This window comes from Oreochromis aureus, linkage group 17 (assembly GCF_013358895.1).
Source record: "Oreochromis aureus strain Israel breed Guangdong linkage group 17, ZZ_aureus, whole genome shotgun sequence".
NCBI classification, from domain to species: domain Eukaryota; kingdom Metazoa; phylum Chordata; class Actinopteri; order Cichliformes; family Cichlidae; genus Oreochromis; species Oreochromis aureus.
This window is the reverse complement of record NC_052958.1, coordinates 1,360,472-1,380,339: the sequence shown is the minus strand read 5'-3', so window position 1 is coordinate 1,380,339 and position 19,868 is coordinate 1,360,472. Positions and strand designations below refer to the sequence as shown.

General features: G+C 42.6%; 1 protein-coding gene across 3 annotated transcripts; it reads left to right on the top strand.

The window, feature by feature from the left end:
• The first annotated feature begins 439 nt into the window (after positions 1 to 439).
• On the top strand, positions 440 to 18,516 carry axdnd1 (axonemal dynein light chain domain containing 1). 3 transcript variants are annotated; one of them, XM_039600699.1, is made up of 24 exons: positions 440 to 638; positions 9,760 to 9,887; positions 9,963 to 10,066; positions 10,199 to 10,292; positions 10,406 to 10,491; positions 10,589 to 10,645; positions 10,796 to 10,904; positions 11,276 to 11,397; positions 11,548 to 11,736; positions 11,919 to 12,023; positions 12,176 to 12,296; positions 13,330 to 13,431; positions 13,515 to 13,681; positions 13,774 to 13,843; positions 14,011 to 14,245; positions 14,317 to 14,518; positions 14,889 to 14,982; positions 15,192 to 15,385; positions 15,596 to 15,686; positions 15,782 to 15,922; positions 17,005 to 17,106; positions 17,209 to 17,300; positions 18,054 to 18,193; positions 18,281 to 18,516. In XM_039600699.1, exons 1-24 carry the CDS (start codon positions 569 to 571, stop codon positions 18,394 to 18,396), a joined length of 2,931 nt encoding a protein of 976 aa, XP_039456633.1. In that variant the 5' UTR covers positions 440 to 568; the 3' UTR covers positions 18,397 to 18,516. The 3 variants fall into 3 exon arrangements, with proteins under 3 accessions (XP_039456633.1, XP_039456631.1, XP_039456632.1); XM_039600697.1 differs by lacking the exon at positions 440 to 638 and adding an exon at positions 4,827 to 5,097; XM_039600698.1 differs by lacking the exon at positions 440 to 638 and adding an exon at positions 4,828 to 5,097 and having other exon boundaries at positions 11,596 to 11,736.
• The last annotated feature ends 1,352 nt before the right edge of the window (positions 18,517 to 19,868 follow it).

Sequence of the window (19,868 nt, the reverse complement as noted above, 5' to 3'; positions counted from 1 at the left end):
ACATGGGAGGGCAGTCTCATAAATATGCTTTTCATAAATAACACAATGAATAATAAATATCACAATAGAAATATTCTATTCAATTAAAACCTGTTACTGAACCATTAATGAATCAAATGATGAGCCAACGACTTCACATTTTACTTTTTTATTTAAAGTTTAATATAGAGCGTTAAGCTATATACGTGGTGCGTTTATTTCATGACAAATGATTAATTAAATCAAACTGTTCTTAACAAATAAAACACAGAAAATCAAAAATAAACTCAGAAATAGTTTTTTAATCTTTACATTTGTACAATTTTGTTGCCGAGGCGTCAATAAACGTAGAAACATTCCCAAATAAACAAAAGTATTTCTGTTTATTTCATTTGTGATGTTCACGCTGTCAAACTACAAACGCCCATCCGGCGGACTGAACGCGTTCCCAAGGCAACGCAAACAGGAAGTTGAGGAAGCTCAGAGGGGAGCGAAGGAGACAGCTGTGCTAAACAGACACAAGAGGCCGCTCGCTTTTCCGTGTCTCGTCTCCGAGATGTTAGAGTAACGTCCCCGCCGTGACTCCACGATGTCTGCGTCAACGAGGGCCAGTTCAGCGCCGAGTTTGTCGAGGCCGGAGCGGACACCGGACACCGCAGGTGACGCTGACGGGCACACTCTCCGTGGACGGGATTAGCTTATCGTGACAGTAGCTGCTGCCCACGTAACACCTTCATGAATAAGAAACAACACGCTGTCTGTTCAGGGGCGAGTGGGTCGGGACCAAGAAACCTCCGGCGTTCGCTTCAAAGTATTCAGAGTAATGACTTCACAGAGAGCCTTTGCATTTAGTAGGATCAGTCACACACAGTGTTGGTCAAGTTACTTGAGAAAAGTAATTAGTTACTAATTACTGATGACTTCTCCAAGAAAGTAACCCCGTTACTTTACTGATTACTTATTTTCAAGAGTAATTAGTTACTTTATCACTTAATTACTTTTTAAAAACATGATACACAACCTGAATATGTAATAAACCAACAGACCTTTCAGCTCAGTTCTATTTATTCTGCATAGTCCATCATATAAAACTGAATCAAATGAAAAAGTCTCTTTTAAAAACGTATTTTATTCATTTTAATCTTTTAAATTTATGCATTAAGCAAAAATAAAATTATATGCAGCAGTCTTTGACTTGAAGAAATTCTTTAACATGTAACAACCTATTTCGTGCATATTCCAGCATATAAAATAAAATAATGTTTTGTGTTTACACTCTTTCAAATAGATGCAAGCAAAACGCAGTAAAAATAAATAAAATCACAGATTCAGCAGCTCTTAAATCTGTTGTCAGCTGTTTAGCAGGAGTGGGGCGGGTGGAGGTTTGCCCACAGCGGCCATGTCAGTGGGGGGATCCGGGGGTTTCTCTGTGAAGGTCACATTCCCGTGGCAGCGTGCTCGCTGCTCGCTCAGATTTAAAGTTTAATTTTTCGCTGTAGAAAGAAGTTTTCTTCCCACGCAGAGTGAACAGCTGACACTAATGTTTGTGTCACTTTGTGCAGAATCAAACTCAAAGTAATGTGATTACTTCCACTCTTTAAACGCTGCATGGTCGTACTCTCACCATCACGCCATGTTACCCGTTGTTGATCTGCACACGTCTGTTGCTGCCGCGGACGTCACACGCTCGGACGTCATTGTCATGAGACACTCTCACAAACAACATCACGGTTTAGTAACGCAGTAACACAGCGTGCTTATGGGAAAGTAACAGTAATCTAATTACTTTTTGCAATAGTAATCCCTTACTTTACTCATTACTTGAAAACGTAATTGGATGACATGTTATTGTCCATCTCTTATTGTTCTTTCAAATTATAGACCGATTTCTAAGCTTCCTTTATGTCAAAGATCCTGGAAAAAGTGGTCTGTAAACAACTTCAGACCTTCTTAGACTCCAATGGTATTTCTGAAAAATTCCAGTTGGGCTTTAAGCCTCGACATAGTACTGAGGCAGCTTTGCTAAGAGTTTTTAATGATCTCCTTTTAACCACTGACTCAGGTTGCTCTATGGTTCTAGTCTTACTGGATCTGACTTCTGCGTTTGACACAGTAGATCATTTTATTATCAAGGTTAGAGCAAGTAGTTGGCCTTAAGGGCACAGCCTTATCATGGTTTAAATCTTATCTTTCAGAGAGGTCATTCTCTATCACAATGGGGCAATACTCCTCCTCCTCTGCTCCTTTTCTCTGTGGTGTGCCCCAGGGGTCTGTTTTGGGCCCTATGCTATTCTCTCTGTACATGTTGCCCTTGGGATCTATTTTCCAAAGATAAAATATTTCTTTCCATTGTTATGCCGATGACATTCAAATTTATTTCCCTTTGAGTTTGAATATCAGAGATCCATTGCATACATTGTTTAACTGTCTTCATGATGTGAGAACCTGGCTATCTCAAAACTCTCTAACCTTGAATGACAGTAAAACTGAAGTTATTGTCTTTGACAGCCATATTCCATTGAACCAACTAACTGTTACCCTTGGCCCACTTGCCAGCTACCTCTCCAACGTTGTAAGAGACCTTGGGGTACTCCTGGATAGCTCCTTCAAATTAGAGAAACAAGTATCTACTGTGGTTAAATCCAGCTTCTATCAGCTACGTCAAATTTCTAAAGCTAAGCCTTTCCTGTCCCCCAAGGACCTTGAAAAGCTTATTCATGCATTCATTACCTCTAGACTGGACTATTGTAACTCCCTCTATTTAGGCCTCCCTCACTCCTCTTTTCACCGGTTGCAATTAGTACAGAACTCTGCTGCACGCCTTTTATCGGGTGCCAGAATGCATGATCATATGACTCCAGTTTTAGCCAACTTACACTGGCTTCCTGTGAAATTTTGCATTGATTTTAAAATTCTTTTACTCACTTATAAAATCTTAAATAACACTGCCCCTAGCTATTTAACTGAACTTCTTCATTTGTATAATCCTATAAAAGCACTAAGATCTTCTAACCAGATGCTCTTAATGCAACCTAAGTCCAGGTTGAAAACCAGAGGCGACCTTTGCTATTGCAGCTCCTAGACTGTGGAACAGCCTCCCTATTGCCATTCACTCTGCTGAGACTGTTCAGTCTTTTAAATCTCATTTAAAGACCCATCTTTTCACTCTGGCTTTGACGTAAGATAGTTTGATTATCATTTGGTTGGTTTCTATGTTTGTCTCGTCTTGTGTTGTATTTGTCTTATTTTATTTATTTTTTTTTAAATTTGTGAAGCACTTTGATCAAAACTGTTGTTTTTAAATGTGCTATATAAATAAATTTTGATTTGATTTGATTTGATCTCTAGTCACACACGATCCCTTTGTCCTGGAGCTGTCTGCAAGCCAGCACCACCTTTTGTAATAATAAATAAAAGTCAGTACTTTTATTCATGCTTTATTTTTTTCAATGCTTTAGTGTAACTGACATGTTACACCAACCCTAACAAGGGTGCTAAGGTTTGTGATACTTTATATGCTGCTGGTGTCAGGACCCAAAAACGCAGGAATACAAACTAACGAAACCTAAGCAGGAGGAAACAAGTGTAAAGAAACTAAAGACCTGACACATGGAACATGGGAAATGTCACGGATGATACGCCGACGATCCGGCAACAAACAGAGGAAGACAAAAGGCTTAAATACACAGAGAGATAATGAGGGAATGAGACACAGGAGGAGACACAGCTGGCAGCAACCACACACAACGAGACCGGAGAAGCTAAACTGAAAACACTAACACAAGACACGAGACTGTCAAAGTAAAACAGGAAGCAGGACACACTCACAAAGACACCGACTTGACACTGAGACATGACTGACTGGGGAGACACGGGGAACATGGAGCACAAGAAGAGCACATTCAGTAAAAGGACTAGATGTTACAGTCCCTGATAATGCATTGCTTTGAATGGAGAGAATCTTGAGAGATGGCTGTTATGAGGACAGACACAGAAACCAAGAGACTGAAAATGATAAATAATAATGAAATCAAAGACTATTAATAATTCAACACAAAACACAGGGTCACAGATTCAGGACCATGACAGTTATGTTCCCTGTAGGCTCTTCTGTCTTGTTAAAACAAGAGTATAACAGCTTAAAGACAGACCGATGCCAGTGACCTTTTTTGTTTTACAGTTTTAAGTAACAAACAGTGCACATGTGCACAACATTTAATAAGTCCTTCCCTCGTCAATGCATTTATTACCAAGTTTCATAAAATTCAACTTGTTAGTTTTTTGCAAATTCTGTCTGACAACATTAAATAAATGGCTTCGATCACACACTTCTGTGCAGGAATAAAGTACAGGTAGTCGATACGGTACTGTGCAAAAGGCTTCAGTCACTCCTTGCTTCTTTATATTTTGCTACCAAAGAGACAGACTTTCTTGTGATTATTTAAGGTGGACTGGAGCAATAGTTCTCCAAGCTTTTTGAAGGTCTTTATTGAGCACGAGGAATATGGATGGAAGGGTGGCTGAGGCCAAAATAGTGGAGTGAAAATCAGTGGAATCAGGTCCAAAGGAGTGTTTTGTGTTTTTGCTTCTGTGAGTCTTTTATTTCCTAGTTTAGTCTGCTTATACTTCTAAGTTTATTTAGTACTTCTAGTTTTGCTTGTCTTAGTATTTGGTCCTGTTCATGTTTGATCTCGTCTGGGTCTTGCCCCTGTGTGCTTCCTCCCCAGCATTTCCTGTGTTGTCTTCACATTTGTCTAGTTGCCTGTTTTCTCTAGTCTAGTCATGTCTGTGTGTGTGTGTTGTGTGTGTAAGTGTGTGTGTTTGGGCTCATGGTTTCAGCTCGTGGTGATGGTGTACTGGCTGAAACATTGCTCTTGTTGACACTGATGGCATCAAAGTGCTGTCAGAGTTTGATCCACCATGTAACGAGCCTCTTCCTCACCAACTCACGGTCACTAAATAACAAGATGGATGAGCTACGACTGCGGATCACCTCACGCTGTCTGGATTACTGTGTTATGATCATCACAGAGACTTGGCTGGACTCTTTTACCCCAGACACTGCGATTGAGCTAGCGGGCCACGCTGCGTTCAGAGCCGACAGGAACAAAGAGTCCGGTAAGAAACGCGGGGGAGGTCTGCTAGTGTTTGTAAACAATAACTGGTGCACCAACAACACAGTTAAAGTCGTCCACTGCTGCCCGGACATAGAATACATGATGGTTCAGTGTAGACCCTTCTACTTGCCGAGAGAGCTCACAGCGATCACAATAATAGCAGTTTATGTGCCGCCGCAAGCTAATGCTAAGTCAGCCATGGAGCTACTCCAGCGCTCCATTAATAAACAGCTAACAACGCACCCGGACTGCGCTGTGATCATGGCAGGAGATTTTAACCACGCAAACCTGAAATCTGTCCTGCCTGGATTCTTTAAAAACGTGAGCTTTCCGACGAGGAAAACAACACACTAGACCAGGTCTACACCAACATCCCAGATGCTTACAAGGCCACCCCTGCCTCATCTCGGACTCTCTGATCATCTCTCTGTCCCTGATCCCTGCTTATAAACCTCTAATTCAAAGACAAAAACCATCTGAAAAATCAGTAAGAGTGTGGACCGCGGAAGCCACCACGGCCCTACAAGACTGTTTTGATAACACGAATTGGAGTGTATTTGCAGAAGGATCAGACTTGAGGGCCACACATCTGCCGTACTCTCATACATCAGCTTCTGTACTGAGAGCGTAACAACAACAAAGACTGTTAAAGTGTTCCCAAACCAGAAGCCATGGCTCAACAGTGAGGTGAGAGCCCTACTAAGAGCACGTGACAGCGCCTTCAAATCAGGAGACCAACAAGTCTACAAAGAGGCACGCCAATCTCTGGTTAAAGGCATAAAGAAGCCAAGCGCAAATACAAACAGCGCATCGAGGAACACTTTAACACAAAGAACTCCAGAAACATGTGGCAGGGGATCAAGACACTCACTGGCTACAAAGACAGTCGCACACAAACCAACTCCCCAGACATCACCCTACCTGACACCCTAAACCATTTCTTCGCCCGCTTTGACCAAGAAAACAGGGACACCATCACCCATCCTGCCGTTACAGAGAGGGACGACGCTCCCATCCAGCTGGAGCAGCACCAGGTCAGAGCCACACTGCGCAGAGTCAACGCGAGGAAAGCAGCTGGTCCTGACGGTGTAGCTGGTAGAGTGCTTAAAGCATGTGCAGACCAACTAGCAGAGGTTTTCACCACCATCTTCAACCTCTCACTGCTACAGTCTGTAGTACCATCCTGCCTTAAGTCAGCCACCATCGTTCCAGTGCCCAAGAAGAACACAGTGAGCTGCTTGAATGACTATCGTCCAGTTGCTTTAACACCCATAATTGCCAAATGTTTGAACAGCTCATCATGTCACACATTAAAGCTGCCATCCCTGCAAACCTCGATCCATACCAGTTTGCATACAGGGCAAACAGGTCGACAGAGGACGCCATAATAACAGCTCTTCACACAGCCCTCACACACCTGGACTGTAGTAACACCTATGTGAGAATGCTGTTTGTGGACTTCAGCTCTGCCTTCAATACAGTTCAACCCCACAAACTGGTTAATAAACTAAGCAACTTAGGACTCAGCAGCTCACTGTGCAGCTGGATACTGGACTTCCTGAGCAACAGACCCCAGAACGTCAGAATGGGAGAGCACACCTCCTCCACCCTCATTCTGAATGTGGGTGTCCCACAGGGGTGTGTCCTCAGTCCCTCCTATACTCACTTTTCACCCATGACTGTTCAACTATCCACACCAGTAACACCATTATAAAATTTGCTGATGACACCACTGTCATAGGACTGATCGACAACAACAATGATTCAGCCTACAGAGAGGAGGTTCAGCATCTGAAGCAATGGTGTGACGACAACAACCTGCATCTGAACACAGCCAAGACCAAGGAGATGGTAATCGACTTCAGAAGAACAAAGCGATCTGAGCACTCTACCCTCTACATTGATGGGGAGGAGGTAGAAAGGGTAGAAAGCTTCAAGTTTCTCGGAGTCCACATCTCGGCCGACCTTACCTGGTCCACAAACATCTCCCACCAGGTAGGGAAAGCACAACAAAGGCTGTACTTCCTCAGGAAACTACGTCAGGCTCAATTACCCCAAAGACTGCTAGTAAACTTCTACCGCTCCACCATTGAGAGCATTCTGACTTACTGCTGCACACTCTGGTTCAACTGCTGCACTGCGGAGGACAAGAGGAAACTGCAGCGGGTGGTGAGGGCAGCAGAGCGGGCAATCGGCACTTCACTAACTCCCCTCAGAGACATCTATACTGGCAGACTTCAGCAGAAAGCCAGCATCACCACTAAAGACCCCTCGCACCCTGGACACTCACTTTTTTCCCCCCTTCCCTCTGGTAAACGCTACAGGTCCATCAGGTCGAAGACAAACAGACTCAACAGAAGTTTTTACTAGAGATGGACCGATCCGATATTACGTATCGGTATCGGTCCGATACTGACCTAAATTACTGGATCGGATATCGGCGAGAAATAAAAAATGTAATCCGATCCATTAAATATCAAAAAAAATCTCACAAAACTTTGCGACACGGCGTAACTCGGCTCATAACCGTAGCACATAGGAGCAGTGTGCTCACGTGATAGAGCGGCTGTGTGTATTTGTAGCCTGCTACCAAACCAGCATTTCATCTCCGAGGAAGTTATCCCAGAGAGAAGTAAAGCAAGTGTGTAAGTTCATCTCTGAATGTTTGTAAAGCGTTCCCATGTTAAGCTTAACAACCGATATATGGAGCGACTGACTCTCTCTCTCCCTCACCTTCCTGCGGCTACTTCAATCGTGAAACTGCTTAACGATCAGCTGATCGGCTTTTCTGTTGCGAGTCCGTCTCTCTTCTTTGTTTTTGGTCCACTTTGCACCAGAAAGAGGAAACCAGCGGCTGAACAACAGCAGCACGTTTAAGCTTGATAAGCTGTTGTTAGAATTTATTTAATATTACTTTCTACACCAGGATCCTTTTCACGTAGCTGACGGCTGGTAACTGTGCAGGGGCGGATCTAGCAAAGTTTAGCCAGGGGGCCGATGGGGCATGAACAGGGAAAAGGGGGCACAAAGACATACTTTTCTTTCTTATTCTCATTTAAAATGCCTAGCTTTTAATAAATAATTATCTGAATCTTACACCCAAAGTTTTAATCTGATTTAAAATGTATAGAAGTCCATTACTGTATATAGTAACTGTTAAGTCTAATATACCCTAGTAAGCTATAGTACTTTTTTCTTTGAGAAGGTACCATCTGTGAATTCTGCAATTCTGTTGAAGAAAGATGTTGAATCTATTTAATTATTCTTGAAAAATAATTTATTTCTGTGCATTTTTTTTTCACCCTGCATCAAATTAAAGTTGATTACATCGATTAAGCATCATGAGGTGGAGGGTGGGGGGTGGTTCCCTATTTTTTTTTTGCTGGGAGTTTGCAACCCTATTAGTTAGGTTGCTTAATATTTCTGCTAAGTACTCTTTAAAATACCAGAATAGGGAGGATTAAGTTTATTAGATTGATCAGTGTTCCTGAACTATGAAATATTTTGGGTGCAGTGTATTTTTTTACATACAGGTATAACAGAATAGCTTTAGTGTTGTTGTTTATTTAAACTTGAGTATGAACTTATACAAAATGCAGCAAGATATTAAAAACAGTTTTATTGATTAAAAACACACTATATCGGATTCATATCGGTATCGGCAGATATCCAAATTTATGATATCGGTATCGGTATCGGACATAAAAAAGTGGTATCGTGCCATCTCTAGTTTTTACCCACAGGCTGTCAAACATGCCCTCCCTCCACCCTGATTGGAGGATAACTGCACTGCCAACACTCATGGACATTACACCTTATTTATAAATCGTATTTCTGTTTATACTTCAATGCAAACAACACCCTTACCACTTTAAACTTTATTTATTATAACATTATTTAGTATAGTTCCAACAGCACCCCCCACCCCCACCCCCACTCAATGTGCAATATCATCCCCCCGCCACACACTCAATGTGCAATATCACTGATCACACTGCACCTCTCAATGCACCTGCTAGTTAGATGGCATGTATGTGTATGTATATAGATGTAAGCGTGTATGTGGAAATATGTGTGTGTATGCATGTACGGATGCAAATATGTATATATACATATATGTATGTATGTGCGTGTATGTTTGCAGGTGTATTTATAACTTGTACATATCTTTCTTGTGTAAATGTAAATTTGTCATTGTGTAAATACTTACGCTATTGTGTACTTCACACACATGGAGAGATGCCAAACTGCCTTTCACTGTTCTTGTAACAGTGACAATAAAAAGCTATTCTATTCTATTCTATTCTATTCTATTCTATTCTATTCTATTCTATTCTGTTCTATTCTAACACAGTGTGGAAAGCATCTGATTGGCAACAGCTTCATTTTTCAGCATGACAGTGATTCCATGTATTTTTGCATGTTTCAGTAAATAACTAAACTAATCACTAAAGACTTCTGCACAGTACTAAACTTTTTTTCCCAACTTGTGCCAAAGCCAAAGAAAGCTGATGTCTCCTTGTTCTTTGTGCATGATGCAAGAAAATACAGAACCTTTATTATGCACATAGACATTAAACAGTGAAACCTAATGTCCCCTAAAATCAGGTCGGAGACAGAGTTATTAAGCTGTTCTGATGGGTTTTGATTTTATCTTTCTCAGTGGCAGAGCTGAATTTTCAGGTCCCGGTGGAGAGCACCAAGACGCAGCCCGCTGTCGTCCCACGCGAACTTCTGCTCAGTCTAACCTCCACTGTGTGCAAGAGGAGAACACACGACCGACACTGCGAGGTAGCATCAAACCCTCTTTTACGTCTACATGACCACACAACAGCTGATATAAAACAACACTGACTTTGTATCTAGAGCTGTGGAATCAGACGCCCTGATGCAGTCTGGCATCATCCACTCGGACGCAAGAAATACAAACACTTTCTGGAGCAGCCAACATCCCTGACAGGAGCTGGCAGGTCAGACATGTCAGACAAATGTGGAGCTTTGGACCGGAGCTCTGATGATGATGTTTTATTATGTCAATATTTAGTGCTCAGTTTGTCATCCACATATATTTAGTCATTTCTTTATGGATGGTGTCCTTATAGGGATATTTCTTTCCTGTGTGACGCCATGGAAACCAAAAAGAAGACAACACTCCTCCCACCAGTTAGTGAAAAGCAGGTCGTTGGTGGCGTGCAGGTGAGCCGCCTGTTTGAATTCTCTGTGCATTCATATACCTGTTTGCTGGTGTCCATGTGAGCGTGTGCACGTGCACAGCGTGAGGTGATGATCGCGGCCGCTTTGTCTTTCAGAACTTGCGCATCTCCGACAGTTTTATCCCGGAAGAATTTCACATAGTGAAAAATAAAGGAATACGGAGCCTCGAGTTTTACGAGGAGTGAGCTTCACTGTGTTCAGTCTGTCTGTCGATTATCACCGTGCATCTGATACTGTGATCGTTATTAAAGCACAACTTTCACTTGTCTCTTCCACAGTGCATTCACAGTGCAGCTGAGGGATGAAGAGCAGAGGCTGCGGGTCCTCCCTTCACTGTGAGTTCACAGATATGAATTCCTCTCATTGATAATTAACCTTAAGTGATGTAGTAGAAGAAGCTGTACTGCTGTGTGCTTGGCAAGACCAGGGTTAAGGGAGCCTTTAAATGTGTAAGATTACACATTTCTGTATATGTTTGTGTCCAGGAGGCCCAGTGGCAGGCTGGAAGCGGTCCAGCTGATGGGGATGATGGATGACATGCTGGAGAAGGCTGGAGTGGATGAGCAGAGCGAGGAGCTGACTGAGCTTTCACAAGTAGGCAGGCAGAGAAAAATATGTAGTCATACAGCGTTTACGTGGAAAAATGGACCAAACCTTGGAAAATACCAGGCGATCCTGGAAAATATTGATATTTAAGTTGCTTCAGCCTGCCTGCAGCTGCAAATCTGCAAATTTACAACCGACCTCCACCTCGGGTGTCGTGTCTGATGTCTGCTCTGTTCTAAATCTTTCTTTGTCCTCCTGCTGCCGACTGATCTTTTGTTAACATTGCCATCATGAGCATAATAGATTTAGAGATTTGAGTTTGAGTATAAAACACAGAAAAGTCAGAATTTGTGGTAAGTGCTGCTTGGAATATCAGATCGTGTAGAGTGTGAGAAGCCGCACAATGACTTGTCTTCCAGCTTGAGGGTCTGCTTGAGCTCGTGAAGGTTGAGCAAAACATCTACAACATTGTCTTCCATGAACTGATCAGGCAGGTGAGCGTGGGCTGTGCCGAGAGAGGACAACTGCTTGCCAAACTCAGGTTAGCGGTACACACATCAGAGGAAAGGCCATACGCATAACGAGCCTTAAAAGCAGTGCACCAAAATATGAATGAAACATGAGTCAGCAGTGGCATTTTGTTAATAATTCAAGTTAAATGTAAAAACTGAAATCTTGGACTTTGGTCCAGTCATGAGCCCTGGACAGTCTGTGTCACAGCAGCCGTGTGTTTGGTCAGACAGCGCTACCAGTCGCTGCTGGATCGAATCCCGCGACGCCTGAAGGCTTTACACACTGAGGTGGTGGCCCAGCGGGCTCTGGATCGTCGGCTCACAGAGGAGATCCACCACATCAAGTTATCCATTCAGCAGCTTAGCATGTACGTACGTCGCGATCAGACTGGGGGGTGATCATGAACAATATTACCACGTGCTGTTCAGCTCCAGAACAAACAAAATAATATATGTGGGACGTTTGATGTTAATGTGCTGATTACAGATGTGCGGATATGAAAATGTGCGTGTATTCATTCCTACGTGTGTGTCTGTGTTGTCTTCATAGGGAACTTTCTAAAATCCGAGACCACGATGCTTTTGTTTCCCACCAGGCGGAGCACGCTCACTGGCAGCTAGCGGAGGCACTCAAACAGACTCACACCGACTCGAAGTTAGTCCCCCGCAGACTCAGAGATCATTACATTGACTGGATGCATTTAAATCCTGAGTTATGAACCTTGTTTTACTGATGGATGGTCAAAGATTTTTGTGTTGTGAATTAACTAATATATATATATATATATATATATGTGCTCTTTACAGTGTGGTCCAGGCTTACCATGAGCTGTATGAGCTTCAGAGAGCTCGCCTGGAGGCTCAGCTGATCCACATGACTGAAGACAGAGACTGCTGGAGCCAGTTTACCCTCTGCCTCGCCCTCAAGGTGTGTGAGGTGTCTTTGATTTGACCTGGTCTTAGCGTATATTCTCTCTTCTCTCAAATAATAGATGAGATGACTTTAATTTTAGAGTGAGAAAGATGACCGTTATACCATGCTCTATGGTTAGCTCTTTGTGGAGCTCCAAGGCTAACAAAAGTGGAAGTGAATTAAAGCTCAATGTAACTTTCCCCATAGCATTTCGTCCATAGTAATAGTTATACCAATATATCAACATATCAAACAATATGTCCCAACCATACTAGTTTTATATATATAAATCCATATATATACATATATATATGGATTTACAAAAACTGATTTATTTTTTTTTAAGTAATAAATAGATGCTTCAGCCATCCACCCTTTCGAGCTTCCTCCAAAGGGTGGCTGGCCTCTCCCTTAGAAACAGGGTGAGAAGTTCAGCCATCTAGGAGGGGCTCAGAGTAGAGCCGCTGCTCCTCCACATCGAAAGGAACCAGTTGCGGTGGTTCGGGCATCTGACAAGGATGCCCCGGGGCAGACCCAGACCAGCCGAGAGAACGCCTGGGTTTTCCCCTGGAGCTGGAGGAGGTGGCTGGGGAGAGGGAGGCCTGGGCTTCTCTGCTTAGGCTGCTGCCCCCGCGACCTGGTCCTGGATAAGCGGAAGAAGATGGATGGATGGGAGTGTTATTGGTGGTGGTGTTGCACAGTTTATCCATCAGAGGGCATTTTGCAGCTTCCCTGTTCGCAGCACTGGTTTGGAAACCACAAACAACAACCAGCTGGTCATAGAAGTCGAGTAAAATGTAAACGTATATTCCAAGACTTAAGATGATTTTTTAACTTTGCTGTCATATTATCTTAGCAAGGACTCATAAATAACTACACATAACAAATGCAATGAAAATCTGTTAATGTTTCATGTGTCTGAAAGTAAAATCTCCAAATATCGGTCTAAAAGTCCTTTATCACTCAGACTCTAATATTCAAATTAAATTTCTTCTCAAAGATGCAAAGTCAGAAACAGCAGTAATATGAAGCTTTTTGTTTTTGTCAGGTGATCAGTGTGAAGAAGCTGCATCTGGTTAATCAGCTGCACATCAGTGAGCAAAGCTGGTTCAAGACCGCAGAGCACTGCATCCTGTTTCTCACATCAAAGGTAAAAGTGTGAATCTTTATTTTTATAAATAGCCCTGCTGGTTCAGTTAGACTCTGGCTGTAACAGCGACCCTCCTGCTGTAGGACACAGAGTGCATTAACATTATCATGGAGAGCACAGACTACTGGAGGAAGCAGCTGGCTGCTTTCATGTCGCAGCTGAGGCAGACCGAACATGCCAACTGTGCACAGATCAGTGCCATCCAGCAAGGCATCAACAAGTGGCTTTCCTTCTGCTCCTCAAATAATAAGTAAGGACAGTTAAAACTCCCCCCTGGAACTTTCACTGACACCTTACAGTCACTGTGTGATTCTCCAACGCTACATTTTCTTCTTTTTCAAGGCGTCCTGAACCCAAATATGATAAAACATCAGTGGAAGAGATTCATGCCGATTTGCAGCAGTGGTCAAATGTAAGGCTTGTGTGTCTCACCTTTGTCATAGTTTTAGAAAATCTTCCTTTTTTAATTGGAGATCAACAAACCAGAGTTGTCTGCACAGGTCTGTGTGAGCAGTGAGCGGTAACGTAGAGGCGATGACACGGCGTGATTAAACACCAGGAAACATTTGTTTTCTCTAGATGTTGGCACTGCTGTGTGACCACTACCAAGGCGAGAAACAGCTGAACTGCCAGCAGACACTTGGTGAACTTGGTGATATCCAGGATAGATGGCTGAATATGAGCCTGCAGCTGTTTAGGAGACACGCTTCAGCTGACGGGGGACCTCCTGAAGGCCAGCACGCCCAGAGAGAACTGGACAAAGAGCTGTGTGAGCTCCTCAGAGAGCTGGACGTTAAAGCGGATGGAGAAAATGGTGAGAAAATGACACGGTTTAATAATTCCTGAAATATGGATAGACTTCGTCGCTGAACAATGCTATTATAGGTCTCCATGGAAATGTGATGTCACTGCACGGTCTGATGGAGTCCTGGGGATCCAAACTTGCCGCGGTGATTGAAGATCCCGAAAAGATGCCCGTCTCTGATTGGTTAGAGCTGGAGAGAGCGCTGCACAATTGGAAGAGTTTGGCTGACGAAGCTTTTCGGCACTTCTCCAACAAAACGGGCAACAATAAACCGGATACTTCGTAAGTGCGGGTCCATAACATAAACTAACTTTGAGAAAGACCGTTTTTGTACTTTTGCCTTGAAAATCTACCAAACTGGATTTTAAGTCAAGCAATCAAGATGTGATTTTGCATTTGACACTTTAAGAATTACAAACATTTTTACACACAGTCAAGTGAATTAGACAAATTAACAGAATTTTTAAAATGAGCATTGTTTTTTATTCTTAGATGAAAAATATTTGCAGACTTTTTGCAGTTTAGCAGTTAAAGGGAAAAAATAGAACTTGTAGAAAAATTCAACCTGATCTGTTTTCATACTGAAATTCAAACACTTGTAGTCGTTTACGGCGGTTCTGAAATGCTTCTTTGTGCGTGTTTGTTAAAACAGCACAGAGGCAGAAAAGCTGTTTGACAAAATACAGGCGTTTGTAACCAACCTGTCTGACTTCACTGAGGGTGAGAACTTTAGGCTCCATGAAGAGGTGAGTACCGGGCATGCTCAGTAATACCATATTTACATATTCTGCTGTGTCTTTGAAGTGTATTTGTGTTCACTTGGAACTAACATATGAGCTCCATGAGTACGGTGCTCAGGCACAGCGGCTGTTTGCTGCAGACGTGATTTAAACCAGTCGCAGGGAGCGATCTGATTTTTGGCTTCTTTGAGTCTGGATGTTTTCGTTCCTACCAGATCAGATCTGTTCACGTGGCTCAGACTCGGTGGATGTTAGAGCTCTTACTCCTCGTGGTTCCCAACCACAGCGAGGAGGAAAACCAAGAAGAAGAACCCCACCGGTACATTCCAGAAATTTCACAGGAAACTCTGGATGAGGATGCCAAGATGCTGGCTGAGAAGCTGGATTACTTGTCCAGCTACATCACCAGGTACCAGAAGCTGTTGTAAATATTTTATTAGTTATTTATTTTACAGTAACTGTGTGATAAAGTACATCTCTTTATAAGTAAAATAACACCACAGGAAACAGCTTGAGCAGGTTACGTGCCTTTAAACCTTAAAATAACTTTACATTTAAACGGCGAGCGAGGAAGGAAACAGTTTGTCAGGCCAAACTCATCTGAAAATGTTGTGTTTAGTTCGTGCACCCTGGTCCTGGAGGAGCAGGTTCACCTGAACACGCTGTCAGCTCAGGCTCAAAATGAGATGAACGAGTTCAAAAAGCTGCAGGTAAACACACATCTGGCACGCTTACACTATCACTTGTAACATTGGGGCGGGGTCAGTAATAGTTTTGCAATGCCAACTTTGATTGGTGTCCTCAGAGGGAGTGTGGTGATTGGGTGGAGACCTGCAGGATACTGCTCTCAGGTGTTAAAGGTGCTGTGGAGCTGCCCGTCACGCCGCCTGCACCTGTTTCCAGCAGTGACGTCTTGGACTGTCCAGCAGACGGTTTGGAGGCTGTGGTGAGGGTTCAACTCGAATAGAGCTCGCACACGTTTGGTAGAGTTTTTGGGATCTGTGAAGTAGTCTGACTGGAGCGTCAAGGAAGGTGTAAGTGAGCAGGCTCAGCAGACATTTTGGAGGAGATGAGCAATTTATTTACTGTGACCTCCATCATATGTGAAACTTAACAAAACTCACCTTAGATTAACTTAATTAACAAAACTCAAAACCCACATGGAGTCAGGGACACAGCGCACCTCTCCTCCCTCACCTGCAGCAAGCAGAGACCGACTGAGCTGCCAATTTACCTTCAGTTAGTTTAGCCAGTACCACCAGCTGGAGCTGAGGAATCTAAAACTCAACACAAATGACTGAGAATTACATAAAGCTCCCCACTCTTCTGATTAACACATTTACACAACTAAATGGCTCCATGTAAGAAACAATATGCAACAAATCCCTTTGTAACCTGATACAAGCAAAAGGAAGCATTCCTCCTCCTGGTTTAACCTGCTGATGTCAGACATGACATCATCAGTACTTTAAAAATCAGGAAATGCTGGGCGGGTCTTTCCCACAGCTGACCTACATGAAACAAAGAAACAATGTAAGTATGCACACATGAGTTAATCCTGCAACATAATAAAATATAAAGAAACATGTGACTGAGTGTTTGCTTTAATTTGCCGCCAACATAACGCTTACACAAACAAAGCCGGGATAGTAAGTGCAGCAATGTTACTTTAGCAAATACATATATAGAGAGAATAATGTTCTTAATGTGCAAAAGTCAATACTTCTGGGACAACTGGAGTATTAAACTGTGTGTGTGTGTGTGTGGTTTTAGTGACAGGGTTATGTTTAGCCATTCATTCTTATGTGTTGACAAAAAGACATTTCAGACAAAGAAAATTTTGGCTGCTGAAAGACACGAAACATAAGAGTTTTGTCAACTGGAGTGTTAATAGCAAGATTATGGAGCTTTGTGTGACACAAAATGAGTGAATTAAATTGACACTTGTGGAATATAATGAGTTTCACGAACCTTTATAATAGAATCGTGTTAAGCAGGATGACTAAAAATGTTGTTTTTGTCCTTTAGGGGGAGCAAACAGTTTGTGAGAGCCCTGTGCTGAATCTGATCAGTTATGATGGAAACATTGCACAAAGGAAGCTTGGAGCGTGCAGTGTCCAGCTAGAGAGGGTCAGACAATTAAAATATGCATTTTTTTTTACGTTATTGGCAGTTTCTATAGAGCTGAACAGCCCGTGTGTCTGTACCTCTAACCACCTCTGTGTCTGTCAGACGGGTGAGCTGGTCGTGTCTCCAGTGACAGAAGATAACCAGAAAGCTTTCAGGGGTCTGACCACAGTAGGATTACTGCAGCAAGAACTCCAGTGAGTTCATTTTCTAAATGTTGTTTGGAGGAATTATGTTTCATGGATATTCATGAAAATATGCCTTTAGTGTTTTTCATTGTAACCTCTCTCTGTCAGTGTGCTGTTTCCATATGAATGTACACGATACTCTGTAAAAGTCCAGGAATCCCACACAACTATTTCTGAACACTACTCAGAAATGAAAAGAAAGCTTCCCTGAGAGAGTTCAGGCTGTGTTGAAGTATAAATTATTTGGTTAAACAAAATCAGAATAATAATAATTATAAGAGTCTGGCTCCTTGGAAGCAAAATTTAACAAAATGAGGGGTGCCTCAAGACCTCTGCCCAATACTGTATCTCTTTACACAATTTTTTGAAAGCACTATTGTAAACTATTGCTATAAACCATAGTACATCCATCCGTCCATTCATCTATCCATGCATCAGTCCATCCATGCATCCATCCGTTCACGCATCCATGAATCCATCCATGCATCCTCATGAGGCCTGCATGAGCAGCTATATTGTTGACCAGAGGGTTTATTCTGCCAAATAATGTCAGAATGATGACATGGAAATAACTGGATATTGATGAGGAATATTGAGATTATTAACTGACCCTTATATGTGTTATCGCCTTACTTCTTGTTATCTTCCAGAACCTTAAACATGAATGTAAATCATACCACCCACTGACCTCTTGGGTGTCACTATAATGCTTTTTTTCAGTAGTTCAGAGTCGGCTTACTTTCCCTTACCACCCCTCTTTAGCGATTCGGAGGTGCGAGTGCAGATTGCGGAGGAGCGAGCCCTCAAAGCTGAGGAGGCTCTGCAGGAAGCACTGAAGAAGATTAAAGACCTGGAGAGACAACTGCAGGGTCGCCCCAGTGTGGAGCCCCACAGTACTGAAGGTGCAAATTAATCAGCTGATAAAAAGAGACAGTGACACGGCATATACGCATCGAGGTGGTTCATGTCTTTACTGGTTTATGTTTCAGAAAAAAACAAAACGCCGCCGTCTTCACCGCAACCAGAAACGACACCAACTCCTCCGAAGAAAACACCGACCGCAGCCAAACCAACGAGCAGCAGCAGAAAGACCAAGAAATGCTGATCGGACCATCAGACGTGTCTGTATATTTATTTTAACCAGTGTTAAATACTTTTTTGGTTTACATGTGAACAGGGGGAAAGTTTAACAGACACATAAAAACATCACTGACCATCAATGGTACCCGGTTTTTGAGTATTTATTCCCAGGCTCACGATCAGTCTATATCAGGGGTGTCCAACTCCAGGCCTCGAGGGCCGGTGTCCTGCAGGTTTTAGATGTGTCCTTGATCCAACACAGCTGATTTAAATGGCTAAATGACCTCCTCGACATTTCAATTCAATTCAATTCAATTTTATTTATATAGCGCCAAATCACAACAAAAGTCGTCTTAAGGCGCTTTATATTGTACAGTAGATAGCACAATAATAAATACAGAGAAAAACCCAACAATCATATGACCCCTATGAGCAAGCACTTTGGCGACAGTGGAAAGAAAAACCCTTTAACAGGAAGAAACCTCCGGCAGAACCAGGCTCAGGGAGGGGCGGGGCCATCTGCTGTGATTGGTTGGGGTGAAAGAAGGAAAACAGGATAAAGACATGCTGTGGAAGAGAGACAGAGATTAATAACAGGTATGATTCAATGCAGAGAGGTCTATTAACACATAGTGAGTGAGAAAGGTGACTGGAAAGGAAAACTCAATGCATCATGGGAATCCTCTGCAGCTCACGTCTATTGCAGCATAACTAAGGGAGGATTCAGGGTCACCTGGTCCAGCCCTAACTATATGCTTTAGCAAAAAGGAAAGTTTGAAGCCTAATCTTGAAAGTAGAGATAGTGTCTGTCTCCTGAATCCAAACTGGAAGTTGGTTCCACAGAAGAGGGGCCTGAAAACTGAAGGCTCTGCCTCCCATTCTACTTTTAAATACTCTAGGAACAACAAGTAAGCCTGCAGAGCGAGAGCGAAGTGCTCTAATAGGGTGATATGGTACTACAAGGTCATTAAGATAAGATGGGGCCTGATTATTTAAGACCTTGGGCGTTTCTCAATATGCGTACTTGTGCGTTCTTGCGTTATCCAAGTACGCATTAACGTGATAATTATGTATATTGTAATAACGTGATATTATGTTGTACAAACATGAAAAGTATCTTGTTAGAACAATAAACTTTTCACGTTATAACGTGATATACTTCTATTTTTCTTTTGCCTGGGTGGCAGCTTTACGCTTCCGTATCGCTCCACCCGTTTTATCGAGCATGCATCGGTGTGGACTTGGGACAGCTAAATATCCCAGAATACATTTCGTCCAAAACTCAACAGCGGACTCCCCCCCCCGCTCGCGGACATCTCACTACTCAGGTTAAAGAAACCCCAGCAGCTGTCTATAGTATTGAGTGTCCACTAGAATAGAAATAAAAGCGTTCTAACATCTCACCTGCTTGTTTTTATTAAGGTATGTACACGTATGTACATGTACACTATTTTTATTAATAGAGGTTTCACTACTGAGGTTAAACATGATATATAA